This window comes from Bactrocera latifrons, unplaced genomic scaffold, assembly GCF_001853355.1.
Source record: "Bactrocera latifrons isolate USDA-ARS-PBARC rearing strain unplaced genomic scaffold, ASM185335v1 scaffold_741, whole genome shotgun sequence".
Taxonomy (NCBI): domain Eukaryota; kingdom Metazoa; phylum Arthropoda; class Insecta; order Diptera; family Tephritidae; genus Bactrocera; species Bactrocera latifrons.
This window is the reverse complement of record NW_017537425.1, coordinates 8,443-31,158: the sequence shown is the minus strand read 5'-3', so window position 1 is coordinate 31,158 and position 22,716 is coordinate 8,443. Positions and strand designations below refer to the sequence as shown.

General features: G+C 35.0%; 1 protein-coding gene across 7 annotated transcripts in view; it reads right to left on the bottom strand.

Moving 5' to 3' along the window:
- The window catches only part of LOC108976301 (abnormal long morphology protein 1-like), a gene marked incomplete at its 5' end in the record, with an annotated part of 60,763 nt that overhangs the window by 31,396 nt on the left and 6,651 nt on the right, over positions 1–22,716 (bottom strand). For 4 of the 7 annotated variants that reach the window (XM_018945307.1, XM_018945308.1, XM_018945310.1 and 1 more), the window contains 1 exon segment: positions 22,039–22,227. In XM_018945307.1, coding sequence (XP_018800852.1) covers positions 22,039–22,227 — 189 coding nt within the window. 7 annotated transcript variants of the gene reach the window in all.

Genomic DNA, 22,716 nt, shown 5'->3' with positions numbered 1-22,716 from the left:
TTCTCCTTTCACGGGTCTTTTCCAAGATTTGGCGCATGGTGAATATCTGGTCGGTTGTTGATTTTCCAGGTCTGAAGCCACACTGATAAGGTCCAATCACTTTGTTGACGGTGGGCTTTAATCTTTCACACAATATGCTCGATAGAACCTTATATGCGATATTGAGGAGGCTTATCCCACAGATTGTGGGGTCTCCTTTTTTGAGGATTGGGAATAACCATACCACTCATTCCTAAAGTATCCACAAATGATTCTCTTAAAATCCAAACTAACTCTCTCTCTACAGACAATATAATATTCCCACCTATTTATTCGGAATATATCTCACCTCATATAATAACCACATCTGACCATGAAGATCAATAACTCTCATTATCCCTCCTCTCCTTTTTCTCAATCACTCACATTATTAATAAATGTTCAAATTTCTCCAATGGAACTAACTTAGAATTACTCAAGCACCAAGTGTTATATCACTACAAGAAACACACCTCTCATTTAATTCCGCAGCTGCTGTACCCAAACAATACGCTGCCTATTTCTTCAACTTAACGCAAAATCATACTAACAAAGAAGGTAGTGCTACTTTAATAAAAAAAGACTTCCCACAGAAATTTCTCCCTACATGTTTTAATATTTCTACAATGGCAATTGAAATATTTATTGGATTTAAATTAACCATCTTAACAATTTACATTCCACCACACTAAAACTTTACTATCAAAGAACTACGCCATATAATCGGACCTATCCAAACACCCGTACTTATACTTGGCGATTTCAATGCCTGCAGCCCTCTTTGGGGTTCCACATGTACTAACCAAAGAGGTAAAATCATAGAAGACCTTTTATTAGCAGAAAACTTAACAATTTTAAACGACGGTTCTCCTACGCATTTTTCTCCGCATAATTCGTTCACGAATGTAGACCTGGTCATTTGTTCTTCTGCTATCGCCCCCAAACTTAACAGCCAAACACTAACAGATCTTTACAACAGCGATGATTTCCCCATTATAACCCACTTATCAACCCCTTTATCCAGAAAAGGGTCGGCGAAGCCAAAAATTCTATTGGACAAGGCAAATTGGTCCAAATTTCATCAACTCTGCGAAAATTTGCCTGCGCTAGTCCCATTAACGATAATATAAATAAAGAAACAGCTACGATTACCAAAATAATCAAAACTTCTGCTCACCTATCTATCCCCCAAACGGGTAAAAAATTCTTCAAATATCAKGTGCCTTATTGGTCTACGGAGTTATCTAAGCTTAGAGAAGAAAACCAATCACTATGGGTACTCGCTCTATTGATAATCAAGAGAAATAGCTAACCATTTCGCCTCTGTATGGTCCGATTATTCGAGAGATTCAAACTTCTACCAATCGTTTGTATCAAATAAAAATGAACTTCTCAGATGAAGGTACAGTAAAGATCTCTCACCCCCATCTATTACCGAATCAAACATAACCATCGCAGAATTCGATTTCACTTTATCTTCAATGTCAGGCAAGACTCCCGGTGCAGACAGGATTTCATATCCTATGCTAAAAAACTGTCCTTTAAGTCTCAAAAATAGAATTATTAAATTGTACAACAATATTTTATGTCAAGGTGCCTACCCTCAAAGCTGGAAAAATGCAGTGATTGTAGCAATTCCTAAATCCAATGTAGTGTCTACAGATGTTGTTGGTTACAGGCCAATATCATTCCTTTGTTGCATGGGCAAACTATTAGAAAAAATCATATCAACGCGTATCTCGTGGTTCGCATTAAMTAAAAACATTCTCAGTCAAAACCAAGTGGCATTTAATTCAGGGCAAGGCTATTTTGATGATTTCGCCAAAATTGCTTTATCGAAAAGAAACCACATATCCACTCCCAGTTTGGATTTCGAGAAACCTTTCGACCGAGTTTGTTCTCATATCATTCTACGACAACTAGAGAAGTGGCAAGTTGGTGAAAAAATATTTAACTTTATTAAATCTTTCCTAATTAATCGGAAATTCATGACTAAAAATGTACAACGGAATACCACAAGGATCACCATTGTCTGTCACACTATTTGTAATCGCATTTAACGAAATCAGTACGATAATCTCTAAATACAAACTCATTTCGCATATTATTTATGCTGATAATGTGCTGATCTTCTCCAAGCAAAATAATCTTAATACTGTTAAAAATACTTTCTTAAAAATCCTTTCTGATATTTCAAATTGGTGAAATTGTTCAGGTGTAAATATTTCTATAAACAAATGCAAATTATTCCATATCTGTAGAAAACACAAATGTAATAACTTCTATCTTAACAATAATAATGTAAATATTGTAAATACTACTAGTCTTAAATTCCTAGGTTTAATATTTGATAAGAGACTTACTTTTAAGTAACATTGTACAAATCTACGTAAGCAACTAWYTTCTARGCTTAATATAATTAAGTATSTATCATCAAAATATTGTTTAATTCACATTTCTTCTSTCATCAATATTACAAGAGCTTTAATTTTATCTAAGATTGATTATGGTCTCCCTATCTACGGCAATTGTGCCAAAAGCAACATAAAGCAAATCTTTGCACCATATCATGCAGCCGTTAGAAGAAGTATTCGGGCATTCCAAACATTACCAATAAAGTTCATATTAACGGAAGCCGGACTCCCATCCATCGAGGAAAGAGTTTTACATACTTCGCAAAAGCTTATTCCAAAACTACTATTATGTAATAACAAGCTCTTATATGGTATAGTAAAAACCAAATGGACCGACGATACAAACTCCAATACTYCTTCCACTGTTTCTAAATGCATTAAATTAGCTAAGGATCTAGGTATAACAACTACACCTGAGGAAAAGTCTATTTATTTTGCCCCATCATGGCTACTCAAAGAATCTTCGTTCGAACTACGTCTTCAAAAACATCATAAAGACACCAATTCCAGGGTATATCAAAGTTTGTTCACAGAGCTCATTGTGCAACACTACGTAGATCAGCAACTCATTTTTATTGACGCTTCGAAGGCCAACTTCTACACGTCTTTTGCTATTGTTGAAAGCTGGACTCCTGCCCATTTATAGCTCAGTATACACCGCAGAAGCAGCAGCCATCTATAATGCGCTATCTAGCCTAGTACAAAACTCTAACTTAAAATTATTAATATGTACTGATAGCAAGTCTACTATCGCAGCTCTCCTAAATGCATCTAACAAATAATATCTCATTGCGCAAATTAGAAACATACTTATTGGGAAAACAAACATAAAAATTATGTGGATCCCTGGACACGCCGGTATTACTGGAAATGATTAGGCCGACCAAGCCGCCAAATTGGCGGCAAAATAGCCATTGATTGTCTTCGACTACATCGAAAAAACGACGCTTCTAAACAAAAAGCTATAACAGTTAATGCTTGGAAGAATGTGCAACACCACTACGCCATCTGCAACCAAGCGGGCAAAAAACCTGCTTATCCGCCATCAGGCCGTTGCCAAGATATAAAAGCCTTTGTTCGCCTTCGTCTTGGTCATACGTCATTAACGCATTCCCATTTATTAAATAGAAACCTTAATTCATCCTGTCTACATTGTAGTTCGTCCTCCTTAACTATAACACATCTACTGGATGAATGCCCCTTCTTCAATTCAGCAAGGTCCAGTATATTTCAGAATAATAAAGCTCTTGATTTATTAAAACTAACGTCTATTGTAAACACTACTAAAATATTTGAATACCTATCTCGTACAAAGTTAAAGAAATATATTTAAGTTATCCTTCCTATTTAAAATTTATTTTTAACATATATTTTTAGTTCATAAAACATACTGCTTGTAAATAATTCTTAAATGGAAGGTTCCATCTTTACTATTTAAGTCTTTTACATATATTAAAACCGTGAGCTGAAAGCCTCTGTAGCTAGTGCTCCTTATGTTTAATGTATAATAATAATTGTATTAATTTTATTATTATTAATTGCAAGATATGCATTAAGGCAAAGTACGATAAGCACCCTAAAAAACAAATGCTTGTGGAGACACCAATTTCTTCATACGCTGGAAAAATACTCCACATTGATATCCGTACCTTTTCATTGACAAATTCTCAAAATTCGCCGTAGTACAGCCACTGGAGTCTCGCATAATAATGCATGTAAAACCACTGTTATTGCCATAAGTCAGTAGCTATGAAGGCCTTGTTGACGGGTACGACGTCGACATTGTGAACGCACCACCACTATACAGTTGCTCAAATGGCCAAATGAGATATACTAGTATCTCAATTTTATAAATGTATAACTCACCCACTGACCGACTTATTCCGCAAAAAAAGAAAATCAAAATCATTATATGTAGGTAGTATATAAAAGTTGAATAATTCCCATATACACGAAAATTTTATGTTGGGTCTAAGGTTTTTATTGACTAATTTTAATTATTTTTGGCAATGCCTTATACTACTGATATGCCACATATAAACAATAAGCTCCCTGAATTTCCCGAAGGTACATTTGTTATTACTGTTGAGAAGAAAACTGAATATTTCTAAGCTTACGAAACACACTGTATATGCCTTAGACTTTCAGATGTCATTATGAATAGTTGGTATCTTTATTTCTTTAATAAACTTCCTTCTTCCGTTTCATACAGTTACTAAGTCAACACGCGCTTGCTTTGTTAATAGGTTGTGGGCCTTTGCCAAGAAGAGTTAATCTAACTCATCAATAAATAAATACGGATAAAAAAAATTTGGCTTGTTAGTTAAATCGACTGACTTTTATTTTTGAATATACTTTGCGATTTAAATAATGTCGAATGTATTTTCGGTATCCGTATAACGACTTCGCGGTCGTGAAAATTTTAATGTTTGGAATGCCAGGCAAAGTCGTATTTAGTCATAAAGGGCCACTGAGAATGGTCCAGAAAGGTTTGCCTGCCACTACAACCGAAGCTGATCGTGATGCTAATGAAAAAGCACTAGCTAAAAGCACGATGTTGGTGGAGCCATATAATTTCGGGCACTTTGCAGATGCCATGAAGATAAAGGTTTGACACTCAGGCGGAACTGTTGCAGTAATTGTTAGAACTCAAGCTGTCAGACTGCGAAACCGCTCACGGTAAACTTTGTGAAAAATCTGCTTTTGCAAAATGTGAAATTTGATGCAAAGCAAATTGCCGAAAATGCTCTTTACACAAAGGCAAAAACATTTTAAAAAGTCAAGTTATGTTTGCTTCATCGCTTTATGCTAATGTGCACAATAACGAATACTGTTCTCAACATATGGCGAAAAGCAACGAATTTATGATTTTATGACGAACAGAAAACGCGCGATAAACAAGAGAGTAATTTTCGTTGACAATAATAAAATTGGTGTTGAATGCACTGGTGATGTGCAATTCTCTCTAACTGCTAAATATAAGAATGTTAATGCAACTATCAAAAATGCTGAGTACGTTCCTAGTCTGTGTGGAAATTGTCTTTCAGTGAGTCAAATGACAGGCAATGTGAAAGAGCTTCACTTTAAAGATAATTGGTGCAAAATATTAAATGTGGGCAAAAAATAATTGGAACTGCAAGCAAAATAAATGGTTTATATCTCAGCGTGACGAGCTAGAACTTATGTCATAGGCGTTTAGTTCATGTCTGTCGCGAAAGCGTCACAGCCATCCAAAATGCTTCGGACGGTGTCAAAATTATAACAAGAGGAAACGATAAATGTGTGGTTTGCATAAAAGGTAAGCATCACATAGTGAAAAAGGGCAGCGTGCTCAACATCCGTTTGAACTAATACATTGTAATGTAATGGGTCCACCAAATGTTAACTCTTTTTCTGCTGTTTATTAATGTTTGTGCATGACCATTCCAAACAAGTTTTAAATCAAAAGCAACAGGTTAAATCGGAAACTGAGAAATTCAGATGCATGCTGCGAGATGCAAATTTGGAACACGGATGCTGGGCCGAAGCTACTATAACTGCGGCATATCTACTGAATCGTACACTATGCAGAGGTACCATTCTGAGGGCGGAAGAGTTGTGGTCCGGAAAAAGACCAAACTTAAAACTACTCGAAAGTCTTTGGTTGTAAGGCAATGGTTCACGTATCCAAAGAAAAGCGCAGTAAGTTAAAACTTAAATATCGAGAACGTATTCTTGTATGACAGCGAAAAATATTATCGTTAGCTATGATGTAGTTTTTATTGAAATTCATACTAATCAAAATCCTCCAGCCCGAGTCAGCTTCAGTTGCCAATTCAGGGGTGGAATGTGTGGAAGAATTACCAACAGAAGACGGCAATGATGCAACTTCAGGCAACAGCCACTCACATACATATGAGAACAATAAATCAACAACTGAGGAAGAAGAAATAACATATTTGGACCATGAAGGAGTCCTTCACTCTGAGCGATTGCAGAATATGTAACGTCCAAATTATAATCTTTGCATAACTGAATATGTAATATTAGATACAAACACTATTGAAGAAGCGATTGGAAGTCAAGAACATAATCTTTGGATATCTGAAATGTGTGAAGAAATTGAATCCATTATATCAATAACTCTTGGAATTATCAGCAATACCTTCCCATAAAAATTAGGTTTTAAGAGAAAAGTCAATGCTCACGGAGATCCTGTGCGTTATAAAGCCAGGCTTGTTGTGAAAGGCTTCAATCAGAAGCAGCCTTTCAATTCATTTTATGCTCGCTCTTTCGGTGAAAAATAATTTCACTGTTTACCACATGGATGCTGTAACTGCTTCTTTACATGGCCGACCGATGCGTATATTTTCTTGTCGCTGACATGTTGTTCTTCTTTGTTTACGTGGATGATGTTATCCTATCCGCCAATGATACAAAGCTGTTAAGAAAACTAAAAAAAGCTCTCTGAAACTTTCAAAATGAAATATCTGAGTGCAGCATCATTGGTTTTGGGTATAATGTATAGCTCAAAATCTCAAAGAAGGAACTCTGTGGATCGACCAATCTTGCTACAATGTCGATGTAATTCGACGTTGCGACAAGGAGGAATGCAATCTTGTAAGCACACCCCTTGACGTGAATCAAAAGCTATCCGTGGCAACAAAAGGGAAGTCGCTACTATAAGCAAGCTATTGGGTGGCCGCTGTTTGCCGTTCAGGTCACGCGTCCTGATATAGTATATGCTTAGCTGTCAACTTATTAAGCCAATGCAGCACGAACTCATGGAATGTCCATTGAACAGCAGTAAAGCGAGCTATGCGGAATCTCAACTATTGACAAGGGACTAGTCTATAAGAGAAGCTTTGATGAAATCGTTGGCTTTTGTGATGCTGCCTGGGCAAAAAATGAAATTGATCACCGCTCAACAACTATGCTATGTGTTTTTCTTCCAGAATGCTGCCATTTCTTGGGCTACCGAAAAGAAACGTACGGTACTTACCTTACTATCTACTGAGTCCGATTTAAAGTCAATGGTGGCTGCACAACAAGAATCAATCTGGCTTAAGCGATTTGAAATGGAGCTTCGAAATCTATGACGTTATTCTGCGATAACAAGAGCGCTATACTTATAGCCGAGAACACCTCAAACTCAAGCAGAACGAAACATATGGACATCAAATCAAACTTCGTCAAAGAAAATATGGAAGGTGTCCAAATTAAGTTAAAATGATAACCGATATTTTTACGAAAGAATTATCTACGCCAAAAACAAAACAACTGTCAAATAAATTTGGCTTAGAGTAATTTATTCTCATCTAATTATAAGTAAAATATTTCTCTTACTCATATCTGAATTGTTTTAATGTTTCAAATTGATTTAATACGAGTATTGCATAATGCACTGTTATTTCTAAATCTACTTATATTTTGTAATGAACATAATCATTCGATTTAGGGAAGGTGTTGAAAAGAACCGATTTTAGTCAAATTTAGCACACTATATCCAATTCGAACCAACTTAGAGATAGGATAGATAGTAAAAACAATTCATAATTAAAAAATACAGTGAATACTCTATTGAATGAACTCTATTAAGCGGACACAAGTTTTGTCACAAAGTTTCACTTTATGGTGCTTAATAGAATACTTCATCCAATTTTACCAGTTTTTGATACACAGATTTAGAAGTTTCAGTTCTCTAAAATCAGCGTTATGGAGTGAGTTTGGTGCCCTCGATATTCATCGCACATTACAAAATCGTCATTAGAAGAATAATGAAAGTTTTCGTGAATATTTCTATGCTTTAATAGAAATTGCCAAATCAGTGGGCTTAGATGACGAGAGTCTAATTTCGTATTTTGTTGAAGGAATATCGGATTTAAAATTAGATGAAACAGTTTTATATCAGGCGCGAACAAATCAAGCGCTCAAAGAGCAGTAAAGAGTGTATGAGAGACTACTCGACAGCCTTCAAGTAGAGAGAAATCATGGCATGGCGCATCAGTGCCGGTAGAGCTAAGGATCCAAAAAAAAAAATGCTTTAAGTGTGAAAGTGAATCTTATTTGGCCAACGGTTGTTACGAGATGAAGCAGGTAAAGTGTTTCAAGTGTGGACAGATAGGGCATCGTCAGTTTGAATGCGATCGTAGAGGCGACGTGCATATTTAAACGGAATCAAAGCAGCAACGCTTTGACTGTTTAGAGTAAGAGTACCATCTTCAAGTCAATAAAGATGTATGACTTGATAATTAGTGCTCAATTGATACGTGTGCTGACATATGTTTGACGAGGTATGATATGTATATGCGTGCGGGGATTTCTAAGCTTAGCGACAATCGTTTGTTCTTGGGGGCGAGGATAAAGGCACTGAAGTATGTACACTAGGTAGTTTGGAAGTAAATATCGAAGTGGATGGGATTTATAGTAACTTTTTATGTTACTGGAATGAATGATTTACCATGCGAAGACATTCTGGGAAATGATATTTTGAAGAACGTAATGAATGAAAGAGCTGAAAAGTTTAAATAATGAAGATAGTTTATGTACAAGGCTTGTATGTCAAAGTAAAAACGAAAGCGATTTCGTAGACGATAAGGAGTTTAAAGTAAAGGAAGGAGACGACAACGCAAATCGTAGTAATTTGACTCTAACTGAATTTGCTGCACTTTACATATCCCTTGAAGAAAAAGATAGTAATCGATATCCACCATCGGATCTTGATTTGGGTCATTTCAAAAGGGAATATGCGGATAAAGTCTTAAATATAGTTCACGGTTTTAAACCAGCAAAGCAAGCACAATCGCTTGTGTACATGAAGATTCTAGTACGTGTTTCATGCGCTGATCAGAAGACAATAGATAATCAAATAGATAATTGGTTGAGTGAAGGTCGATAAAGCAACTCAGAGTATGGTTCTCCAATCGTTTTGGTTTCTAAAAAAGCTTTACTATAGAAAAACTTTAGAAAAATAAACGAAAAAGTAATACGCGATAATTTTTCAATGATACTAATAGATGATGCGTTGGAAATGTTACAAGGGGCTAGTGTGTTCACTGCTCTAGATCGTGCCAACGAATTTTTTCACGTTCCCGTAGTTGAATATTCAAAACGATATATGTAGGTACATCTGTTGTAACATACGGAGAGTAATATGAGTTTAACTGTGTCCCTTTTGGATTTCTAATTCACCAGCTTTATTTTGTCGATACATTTCATCAATAATCCGAGATTTGATACCGGATTAAATTAAAGATGTTTTAGGATATGTAATAGGCAACGGTAGTATTAGGCCCTTAGAAGGAAAGGCAAAGGATGTACAACAGTTTCCTCTACCTCAATACAAAAAAGTATGCAAAGGTATTTAGGTTTAACGTCCTAGCTTAGAAGATTAATTGATGGATATGCTACCATAGCAAGGCACTAAGCGACATGTTAAGGAAGGATGCGAAATTTCATTTGGGAAAGTAACAAAAAATGGCGTGTGTATGTGTAAGGTTAGAAATTCCGGATTGTAACAGATTCTAATGCCTTTACGATGACCAGTAAGAAACGTGACGTATCATTACGAGTAGTTCCTTGGGCTATGTACTTACAGGGCTTTAATTATATTTGAATGCATGTTGGTAGTAGGATTCGGTCGCGCATCGCTTAAGGGAGGCTCAAAAGTCTGATGAGTGGATTAGTACAATTATTCAATGTGAATATGACGATTTTTTTATGCGAAATAATCTATTATATAAAGACAACGTAAACGAGTTGGTACCAGAAGCAATGGAAGACGAAATAATCAGATGTGCACACCGTCAAGAACAATTATCTGCTAAAAAACTCATGAGTATTTACAGAAATCGTTTGATATTCCAAAAATTCGATAAAGTCGTCAATAATTGAGTTGAATGCATTATCATCATGAGGCAAAGAAAGGCAAGAAAGAAGGTTTGCTCTCACTGATAGACAAAGAAGATAGACCATTATAAACGTATCATATAGATTATGTAGGACTACTAGAGGTTACTAACAACAATTACTAACATTTATTGGTAGTAGTAAGTGTTTTATCGAAATTTTATTTTTCCTATTAAAGTACGGACGCCGACTCGGTGGTTGACAATCGGCAATGTTTGGTAAAAGAAAAGAATAATTGCGAACAGAGGATCTGCTTTTACATCAAATATTTTCCATAATTATTCTGAAGAACAAGATATACAACATGTAATTAATTTCGGCTTTTGAGGTGCTTACTGACTTGGATATGCGGCAATGGGGAGACATAAGACTTAGAAGTTAGATTAGACGACGGACGTGATGACATTCGAAAACTGATTGAAAAGAATATTTGTAAGATACAAAAAGACACAAGATACAAAAAGAAATAAGCATATAAGATAATATAAGAATTAAAATATGTTTTTATATGTGAAAGTTTCAAGTGAATAAATTTAATTAATAAAAACTACATACGTATACTCAAAAAATTTGTCTAACTTTTTTAAGTAATTTACTTCAACGAAATTCCCTCTTTTAATTCTATTAATAAAACGCAGAAACAAAAGGCAACAATATATTACAATACATAGCATATGTTCTTGTTTAATTAGACCTAATTTAAAAGACAGCGAAATTAGGTAACAACCACGCCCACCTTCTAAACAGCGGCTATCTTAAAAGCTACTAAAAGTGCGTTAACTCGCTATAAAAACACGTCAGACGCATTAAAATTAAGAATAAAGCAGGCTAGCATGTGAATCGATACAACTTTTGATCAATTGAATATTTGATCAATTTCAACTAAATTTGGCGTTCTTTTTAAATATCTACTCCTATTTCCATTTAACAACCGGCCGATATTGGTCGGCAATGTATGCATGGTAGTTTCCATCCAGCACAGCTTTCTATTTCCAATTTAGTTTGGTTAGATTATAAAACTTTTTCTTGGCATTCAAGGAGAACGGAGTTGTTTTTAACTCGCTCCGTATATTAAGATTGTGCAAAAAGCAACCAATCAAATAATAATAAAATAAACAATCAAATAAAAATCATGGTTGAGTCATCGCAGCGTTCAGATGAAATGGAAGTTAAGCAAGCGCAGTCAGCAGGAGCAGCAGTAAGCAATAATCGGGCAACAACAAATGCGCCGATAGCAACCACTATGTAGGTACCAGCAAGCACCCGTACAGCGAAGGAAAATAAACCTTGGGTGAGACTGTACCAAGCAAAAAAAGACCATCTGTTTAGACTGGTATTGATCGCTACATAAATGTAAGAAGGAATTCGAGTCTAATTAAATAAGCGGTCAATACCAAAAATTTTCAATCAGGCATGCAAAAGGGTAAAAAGACAGAAATTCTTGTCAAATACGCTTGTCTCCAAACTAAGTAATATAGCAGGCACAAACAATTTTCATATTGTGCCCTCGAAAAAAGGTAACAAGATGAAATTAAAGTTCAAATATACAGTAAAACAAATAAGGAAGTGTTAAGTTCGGGTGGAACTGAACATCAAAGTCAGAGAAATATTATACTTTAAGGTGTAAACCAATCATATAGAGTAAAGTCAGCCAGATGTTCGATAATCCTGGTATTAGATATAGGGGCTAGACCAAGTTTTCGCTCAAACTTATATATTTTAAGCACAAAGATACACCGCTATAAACAAAACACGCTCTCTTATTTTTATTGGGATAATTCACATATTGACATACACTGAAGACATTATTTGTGCGAAGTTTTATTCCGTTATATTGATTGCTTCTTGATTTTTGTACTGGAAACTGAACTGATTGTATTCCGATTTCGTCCATTTTCGCAATGTGACATAAGAATGTAAGAAGAATGCCACAAACTAAATTTTGTCGAAATTGGTTGGTCGGGCCTCCAGATATGAGATTTCAACAAAAAGTGGGCGGTGCCATGCCCGTCGTCCCGTTTTTACACCAGCTCCCATAAAACTTTTTCATAATATCTAGTTACTAGATTCTATTTAGTTACTGATTTATCGCGCTTTTAGTAGTTACCGTTATGTGGGAAGCGAGCGGCGTTATTTTCTAATTTTCACACTGTCAGTAGAAGTTCTTATAAGATTAGTACTTAGCTAATTTGGTTGTTGTAGCTTAAGTGGTTTAGAAGATATGTACATTAAACTTTTAGAGGTGCTTCTTGCTACTGCGATTCTCTGTACCAAATTGCAGCTGTTTCCGGTTACGCTTATCTACGAACTTGAATTTCTTTTTTTACTAAGGAACCTGTGTACCAAGTTTCATCGAAATAGCTCAATGTTTACGCAAGTTGCAGCTTGCACCAACGGACGGACGGACAGACAGACAATTAACCGGATCTCAAATTTTCTCCTCATTCTGATCATTTATGTATATATAACCATAAATCTATCTCCTTTAGTTTTTGTGATACGTTCAACCGTTAGCTGAACAAAACTATAATTCTCTGCAGAAACTGTTTTGCAACCAGATTCATGGATGTTGTAAAGTACTTGTCATAATAACAAGAATTACTACTCTTACCAATTGAAGAGATCAAAAGGCCTAGTTTAGTCTATACCTCTTATGACTACAAGTCTTCGGTAGATTCTAAGCACTGGAAGAAGGTGATTTTAGTATTAGATCAGAAGTAAATTTTTGCAACAGGAACAAAATCCAGCAAGCAATGTTCAAAATAGAATTGATGCCACATTCTAACCAACTAAAGATAAGTGAAATACACCCGATTTACAATATAAATTATCTGCTCTATCGCTAAATCACCGTTGAGGAATCACATAAGAGAAATGGTCCAGTACAATGTAAAAACTGCCAAGAGTATGAACATATGAGAGCATAATGCTCCCTACGCAGTGTCTGTGTGGTGATCTACATCCAACTTCATAATGTACTCTTAAAAAAGACGATTTAAATAAAAAAATATAGTAATTGTCTGGGAAATCACACTGCAAACTATATGTATATAAAGACTTAAAAACGAAATTGTCTGTCGGAAATCAAGTACGTCGTAACCAAATGTTACAAACACCCCGCATTAAAATTATAGCAATCTCAGATAAAAGTTCAAATCATATTACTTTTATGAATAATACTATGCAAGGAAGCTATGCAAATGTAGTGAAAGGCAGCAGTGTACAAATGCAACTGCAGCAAAATCCTCTAAATGGAGGTATTGAAACTATGATTTTAAATCTTACACAGTGTATGACACAATTTATGTCTACCATGCAAAACATGATCCAAGATTTAATAAAGTCACAAAATTAAATGCTGCAAAATTTATTAGGAAAGAAATGAGCATACTAAATATCTGTAAATGAAAAGCTCTATAAATTAGAGATTATTAGATTTCTGCCTGAAAAAATATTGATGTAATGCTTATATCAGAAACTCAAACTCAAAAATAATTTCAATATGCTGGGACTTAGACTCCACGTTGCAAATCATCCGGATGGTATAGGGCGTGTTTGTACGGCAGTGTTGGTTAGAAATCGGTGAAACCACTATGCTCTAGAATATCATGCTATATCTCTAAAAAATCGGGATTGTGACTTATATACACATAAATATTGATTGAAAAATAAATACAGGAAGAGACATTAAAAATGCAATGTTAAGCTGTATTGGGAACACCAAAATGAAATAATAAACCAGTTTGTTTTAGAAAGATCTATAATAATGAAATCGAAAAACTTATAAATGAGAATAGCCTAGCTAGACGTGAATGGTAGTTAAATCGTTTGCCTTCACTGAAATCTGTTATACGTAAGTTAAAAAAGCGGTTAAGTGCGAGGAAGAACACAACACTGAAAATTATATAAAGAAGCTGTGTTCAAATTCTAGCAAGCAAAACCCCCTTTGAAAAGCCCAAAAGTATTTTGAGGCACCAGTAAATTCTAACATTGCTCTAATACAGTTGAATAGTAATTGTACACTAAGTGATGCGGAAAAGGCGAATTGCTATACAAATTACCTAGTATAGGTATTTCAACTCAATTGCCCAAAGAACAACTTTAAGTTTCCAACTTCGACCAATACCGCTAATAAGTCGCTTGCGTCTATTCGGACTTCTACTTCTGAAGTTACTCGAATCATGAAGGAGCAAAATCGGAAAAGGCATCAGGACACGATAATATTCCTCCAAAAATGCTAATTTGAGTTACCAAATATTGCTATAACGGTGCTCTTCTTGCTCTTAGATGCAATCTTTGGTTTCGGATACTAACCAATTTCGTGGAAAAAGTCGCAGATCATAATGATATATAAAGCAGGAAAAGACTTAGCACAGACGTCTTCCTATAGACCAGTAGCCGCTTGCCCTGTATTTCTGAAATATTTGAAAAAGGTTAACTACCAAAGATGACTCCTTTCCGTGGCGAAAAAATGAAATGAAAGAAAAACTCGAAAAAATTATTTGATCTGTAATAATATCTTCAAATTTTGCTTTTATCGATATTTTACAATGGATGACCAAAATACACTCTTATGCGAAAGCATCATAAGAAACTATTTACATATATTCTTTGTTTAAAAAATAAATTAGGTACAGAAGACGTAGCATGTAGAGAAGGTTCATATTATGCCGATTTTCCAAATGGTCAATTTATCGCATGGCGATGAGCGTATTTCACCATAGGGAATTAATTCGTTTATTTTACCACAGTTAAACAACCGAAGATAACAGAATGGAGCATTTTTCAGTTTCAAATGACAAAATAATGCATTAGAAAATGTACGCTTATCGGTCAACGATTTTCAAGTAAACAAAAATTTTAATTTTAATATAACCTCCAATCTAATTAATGTTACATAATAAGCAAAAGACTTGATTTTGATCGACCACATTGTATATCAGTTATATATTGTTCCTATTAACTAAAAATCGTATAGACTAGTTTGCGTACAGACATACGCACTTGGCTAATTCGAGTCAGCCTGTCACGCTGTTAATTTTTATACTCTTACAATATGCGAGTATAATAGTTCTATATAATAAGTTAATTTCATAATAAGTTGATGTGTAAAACGTCATCCAAAAGATCGGATTTGCTTATATTAGGGATGTACGATTTGGCTCAAAAGTCGATTTCATTCATATTCATCACTAAATTAACTAAATTAAAAAATAAAAGCTTATCTACTTAGTTTTGCTAAGATATTTTAGATATTGACCAACATATTGTGCTATATACGGTATAAATGGAATCATAAGTTTAAAAATATTATATTAGGTACATGGATATTATTAAAGCAATTTTATCAATGTTTCCTATTTACCACACATTTCATTAAGGTATGTGAATTTCATTAAGGTACCAATATATATATAAGTATTACAGCCAAACAGAAGGTTTGAAAGTTCTGATATTATCACAAAGATACACTAATACTATTTGAAAAACAATCTCAATTTCAATCGAATATTGATAGCTGAAAGTTCTTATATTAAAATAAGGGGGATTGATCCATTTCAGGCACAAGGATACACAGTTCTAGGGAAAAAGTTCTGCCTGAATTTTATTATGATATCTAACATATTGACATATTTATAAGGTATAAAGTCAAAATAGGAATATTAGGTATATGGGGAAGTGTTGACCCCATTTTATCTATTCTTGCCTCTGAAACATTCTGTTACTAGAAAAAGGAGCATCTTTTATATAAGAGATTAACCGCTATTTTGGGCAAAAAGTCAGTCATTGGCACTCTGGTCCATATAGAACATTGACATTACAGAGATTTCAGTCTAAAATTTCCGAAGTAATAATATGGTCACCATGTTAGATTAGATTCAAAATATTCATAATAAAACCCGCATAAAAAATATTTCCGACGTTCTGAAGAATTTGACTCAAATCTTAAAATCGAGCTTGTCCAGCAGTTTTAATAAATAAAGATTTATTTAATAAAATAGTGTAGCAAATAAAATAAGCAAGCTCAGTTTTAACACTTAAGGCGCGTAAGTAGTAAACACATATGGAGTCCTTGCCATATTTATGGTTCGAACAATGCTCATGGTCAAATATATGTTTTTTCGCATATGTTATTATATTTTCTTATATTTACATTTATAGTTCTTTATATATAATACGCAGAGTAAAATAAAAGCTTATAGTTAGTTATTATAATAATTTCTCTTATTAATTTCCGGAAAAATTTTAATTGAATGCCTGCAATATATTAAAAGTTCCAGGTCCATTGTGGCTTCATAAAATCAAACACTTATTTCGTTTATATTTTTATTTCTGGTCAAAGTCATGTGATTAACTGTAACTTATCAACTTTCAATACGATGAGATTTGAAATATTCATCTCCTTATCTCTTTGCTCTGTAGGTGGTTTGTCAGAAAATACTTCGTGATGCGTATTTGGTGTTAATCATCGTCTGATTATAGTATATTTAACAGTTTTTAAATGATTAAATACTCAGGGAATGAATATAAAAATATGGTAGTAATGACTTAATTGTATCAACGAACGAAACTTTTATTATTGTATTAGGAAAGTTTGTCAATTTATTGGCTTTAAGTAATCTTTGAAAAAACCAATATGTCAATGAACTTAAAAACAAACGCAAATTTCAACAACTATGTGCCTTCTCTGCAGCTTTCTTAACTGTTTCATTAATTTTTCTTTGGGTTAAGATTGAGTGTTTTATAGCGCAGATCTATTCACTATTTGAGACATTCTAAGTAAAGTCAACTGTAAAACAAAAACCACCAATGGATTGTACTTCAGAAAACTCACAACAAAAAAAAAAAAGAAAAAACGCAAATCTTGCCAAATTCGATTGTGCAATAAAAACAAAGCGACTTACTATATTTGCAATGCATGCAACAAATATGTTTGTGGCAAATGTTCAACTAATACAACATGTAAATGTAAAATATGTGCCTCATTCAAATAGAAACTGTTTTTTTTTTTATAAATAATTAATGAATTATTATATTAAATGTTGTTATTGCTAAACTGTATTCTTTTATTTACTTAAACTAACTCAAAAGTTTCTATGAAAGCCATTATCAAAAATCCGTCAATTTGACGGGTGCAGTTATATTGTTTTTCACTTTTTTTCAAGGTGCTTCTGGAGATTCCCCGTCACGGGCTTATTTATTAATATTTCTCATTGAAAATTTTGTCTAATATCTTCAAAAGTTGTACAATAATATGTTATTAATTTTAATAAAATTATGTTACTCATGACAACGCAAAACAAACATAATTATACCCTTTTTTTTTGCCTTTAAACCTAACTCCCTTTAAGATAGAAAACGTCAACAAGAGGATCGGAATCTAAGAAATTTTATACATACATAAACGCTATACAACTCATGGACTGGCCGACAATTAAGGCATACGATTTGTTAGAAAAGCGAAAGTACCTCACATACAATCACAAATCATATGGATAAAAGTCAGCCCGAGGTTCGAATATTCTGGTAATGGTCATAAGGTCAAATTTATGAATTTTAGACACAAAGATAAACTGTCATGATTAAAACCCGCTTTTCCTGCAAGTTCGAATATCTTTATATAAAATATTTGTAGGCTCAGGGATATATTGGCCCGATTCGACCAATTTTTGACACACAGACAAACCATTGTCAGAGAAGGATTATCCCAGAATTTTAATTATATTATATAAGAGGTGTGTTCAAAAAGTATCGCGAATTTTGAATTTTCGCGGGTTACGTATATTCGAATTTCGAATTTTTTGCGGCGTTATGTTGGTCATGTCTCTTATGCCGACAAGCTCGGCCATTATGAATGTTCATTTAATTGTTGACAGCTGCTTTGCTTGCACGTGTTTTGGATCGTCTTCAATTTTTACCTATTAAAAAAATGAATCAAAGAATCTGTATCAAATTTTGTGTGAAAAACAAAATTAAGTGCGCGGATGCATTGCGAATGTTGACTGTGACAGACGGAGAAGCTACCTTGGACCGAAGCAACGTTTATCGGTGGTACAAAATGTTCTCAGAAGGCCGAGAAGATGTGACAAAAATTGGCTTTTGCACCACGATAACGCCCCTGCTCACACATCGTTGCGCGACTTTTTGACCAAAAACAAAACACTAATGATGTCGCAGCCACCGTCTTCCCCAGATCTGGCCCCCTGTGACTTTTCCTTGCTCCCTAAACTGAAGAGGCCCATGAAAGGACGACGTTACGCTTCTCTTCACGACATAAAGACGGCATCGAAGGAGGATGGAAATGAAAAGGAAAATGTTTTTTTGAAGTGCTTCGAAGATTGGAAAAACTGTTGGCACAAGTGTATAATATCTCATGAGGAATACTTTGAAGGGGACAAAATAGATATTCATGATGAAATAAATAATTTCTGAAAGAATACAAAATTCGCGATACTTTTTGAACACACCTCGTACCTCACACATTGGCCGACATTTCCCATCAAAAGTCAATTATAGTTACTGGGGTTCATATATGTGGTACATAGGGTCTTTAACAGTTTCGGTTGGACTTGTACAATTTGAAGTAAAAAGGTGCCATACTTTGAGATAATTATTATTGGAAAATTTTATTCCGTTGTATTAATTACTTCTTTACTTAATGACAGAAAGAATCAAATGGAATTTTTAATTGTGTTATATAGGAAGTAGGCGTGGTTGTAGTACGATTTTGCCTATTTTTCAACTGTAATATAGGAATCTGCTAAACATTTAGTACGTAATTTATTTGACATCGGATGGTCGGGTCCCGAGATATGGGATTTCACCAAAAAGTGGACGGTGTCCAATTTTCCCACCGGCTCTGATAAAGCCTTCTCTTACAATGTTGAAGATAAAATTTAACGTATCTGGTGTAATTAGTTATGTATTTATTAAGCTTCTAAAAATTCTGAGCAGCACCGTTAAAAGGAAGCTATCCTCCGATTCCATCTATTTTCACACTGTCGGTATAAGTTCTTATAAGATTTGAACTCAAAAAATTTGGTTGTTTTAGCTCTAGTGGCTTATGAAATATGTCTTCTTCTTTACTGGCGGTTATAGTCGAGTTGTTAACAACAGCGCGCCAGTTGTTTCTTCTTTTCGCAACGTGGCGCCAATTGGAAATGCCGAGTGAAGTCAGGTCTTTTCCACCTGGTCTTTCCAACGGATTGGAGATCTTTCTCTTCCTTTGCTTCAGGATGGGAATGATGACTGATTTATTTTTTTTCGTCGAGAGTAAACTTTACTTCTCAATTGCCAACTTATTCCGAAGTAGCACCTGTTGGCAAGAGATATCCTGCGTTGGGTTTTGAGGCTGATGTGTTTTTCCAGGATAGATGAAACTATCTACTACTCCGAAGTTATGACGGTCAACAATGACGTGGGTGCCTAGTCGCGACCACTATCTGTTTGATAACAGGAGTATTTCGTCTTGTCCTCGTACACTACCAGACCCCTTTTCTTTCCTGCCTTATAAATTTTTTAGAAAGCAGAACTAACGGCACGGGTGTTGAGGCCAATGATATCAATATCATCGGCATACGCCAACAGCTGTACCCTCTTATAGAAGATGGTACTCTGGTCAGTTGTTGTTTGCCAGGCCTAAGGCCACACTGATAAGGTCCAATCAGTTTGTTGAAGGTGGGCTTTAATCTTTCACACAATAAATATGGCGCAGATTGTGGGGGTTTTCTCTTCGTGGATTGGGAAATCGGGTTCGCCCTTCCCTGGCGTTGTATTTCACAGCCATTCAGTAGACTAGAGAAGTGTTCCCTCTATAATTTTAGTATACTCTGGGCATCAGCCACTAGCTCACTTTTGGGGGTTCTACAAGAGTATGCTCCAACCTACAAACCTTCAGTTAGTCGCCGCATCTTTTCGTAGAATTTTCGAGCATTACCCCTGTCGGTCAGCTGGTCAATCTTTTCGAACTCACGCATTTCCGCCTCTCTCTTTTTTTGTCTGCAAATGCGTCTCTCTTCCCTCTTCAACTCTCCGTATCTATCCTAATCCAAAGGTGTTGTTGTCGATTTTAACGTTGCGAGGTAGCAGTCTGTTTTCTCTCCGCTTCGACACGGCACCCCTCATCGTACCAGATATTCTTTTGCATTTTCCTTAAACCAATGGTTTGGTTGCAGCTATACGTAAGGAGCTTGAAATGCCTTTGGTCGGGTCCCTTATACCGAGTAATTGACGAATGCTCTCAGAGAGCAGCAGCTCAAGTCGAAATCGTTCGGCTGTCTGTTGTGATTGCAGCTTCTCGACGTCTAGTCTTGTGTTTGTTCACGTGCGTTTTATGCTGCACAGAGGCGGGTGCGAGTATTGGCTGCAACGAGATATAACCCATCTAAGAAGTCGAAATTTTGCCAAGGAACCCACACACAAAGTTTCATCAAGATACCTCAACTTTTAATCAAGTTACAGCTTACACCGACGGACGGATGGACAGACAGACAGTCAACCGGACTTCAGCTTTTCTTGTCACCCTGATCATTTATGTAATAATATATTATATTTAAGCCTTTATCTATCTCGCTTAGTTTTAGGTGATATGTACAACCGTTAGGTGAACAAAACTATAATACTCTGTAGCAACTGGTTGTAAGAGTATTAAAAAGTTCCCATGAAAAGTGTTCCAATTTCGTTGTTTTGAAGGCAACCTTTTAAACAACCAAATAACCTTGGTGGATCATAAATTCTTAGAACGAAAGGAACTCTTTTTGTCCTTACAAATCAATATACAAAATTATGCCACCCAGAAAATTGTCCGCCATCCCTCAGAAGTCCAATATAATATTAATTCAAACATTTGCATACAAAATTTTGTTTAATTATTATTCTGCGGGAGCGTGCTTCCCTTCGTAAATTTATTTTCGCCAGTGGAAATACACTCTCCTTCCAAATATCCAAAATACTAGTATAAGTCTGAATGTAATGTATAATCTCGATTTAGGTATTAGTGTGAAGCTTCACTAGAGAGGGAGAACATAGTTTGAAAAATTGCCATATTTTTCTTTTCGTTTTAGTCATCCTTTATTGCATTAATAAAATAAAGATATTGAGTCTTGAAAGCGTTTATGATATCTTATCGTATTGCGTATTAATGCATGCCATCAAAACACAATAAGAAAATAGACAGTAGATAGATTAGGTCACTTCAAAAAGAGCAAATGAAAGAAGAATTTATAAAAAGTGTGACAATGTGATAGATTTGTTTCTTTTCATAATTTCTTTTAGCTCTTGACATTTTGAGGAGTTGTCATTTATACAATGCCAAGCAGACCTCTTATGTTCTTCATCTTCATTTCTCTGATAAATTTTTACAGGTAATACTACTAAAAATCAAAAGTGCAATGTATTTCAGATATGTCCATTTTTTAATTTTAAATTATTTGACACAAATAAGTACTTTACACCATTAATATCATATTTTTCGATAAATAAATAAGCCAACGAAACTGTGTTATCAACGATAGGAAATAATGAGCTGGACTATTTTGTTGTTGCATTATTAAACTCTATGAAAAAACAATTTTTTCTTATTAGTACTCATGGCACAAAGAGGCCTATTGTTTATTTGACAGAGAATGCATGTCCCCTTTGCACCTTTTGTTATACATGCAAACATAAATAAGTTGTATATACTACATACATGTCCACATATGTATAAAGAATATCGTACCTTGCCCAGCACCTTCATGAACCCATTTAACAGAGCGTTTTTTGCGATTCACATACATTGATTGTCCTTTCGATTTCTGGTTGCTTATGTCGCTCAATGAATGTGATATTCTGCGTGCTAGTTCCACCTGATCTTCCACCGTTGGATGCAATGCAGGTGAATAAAATGCCGATGAAGAATATAACTTGCCTAGATTTTTTTTCGTTTGAAATCAGAGAAAGTTAATATATATAAGATTATATGATAATAGGTGATACGCTTTTCGAATTTGTTTTATTTATCTTTTTATACTCTCGCAACAAAGTTGCTAAAGAGAGTATTATAGTTTTGTTCACATAACGGTTGTTTGTAAGCCATAAACCTAAAAGAGTTAGATATAGGGTTATATATACCAAAATAATCAGGGTGACGAGTAGAGTTGAAATCTGGATGTCTGTCTGTCCGTCTGTCCGTCCGTCCGTCCGTGCAAGCTGTAACTTGAGTAAAAATTAAGATATCATGATGAAACTTGGTACACGTATGTCTTGGCTCCGTAAGAATAAGGGCAAAATCGGCACACTGCCACGCTCACAAAATGGCGAAAACCGAAAACCTATAAAGTGTCATAACTAAGCCATAAATAAAGATATTAAAATGAAATTTTGCACAAAGGATCGCATTAGGGAGGGGCATATTTGG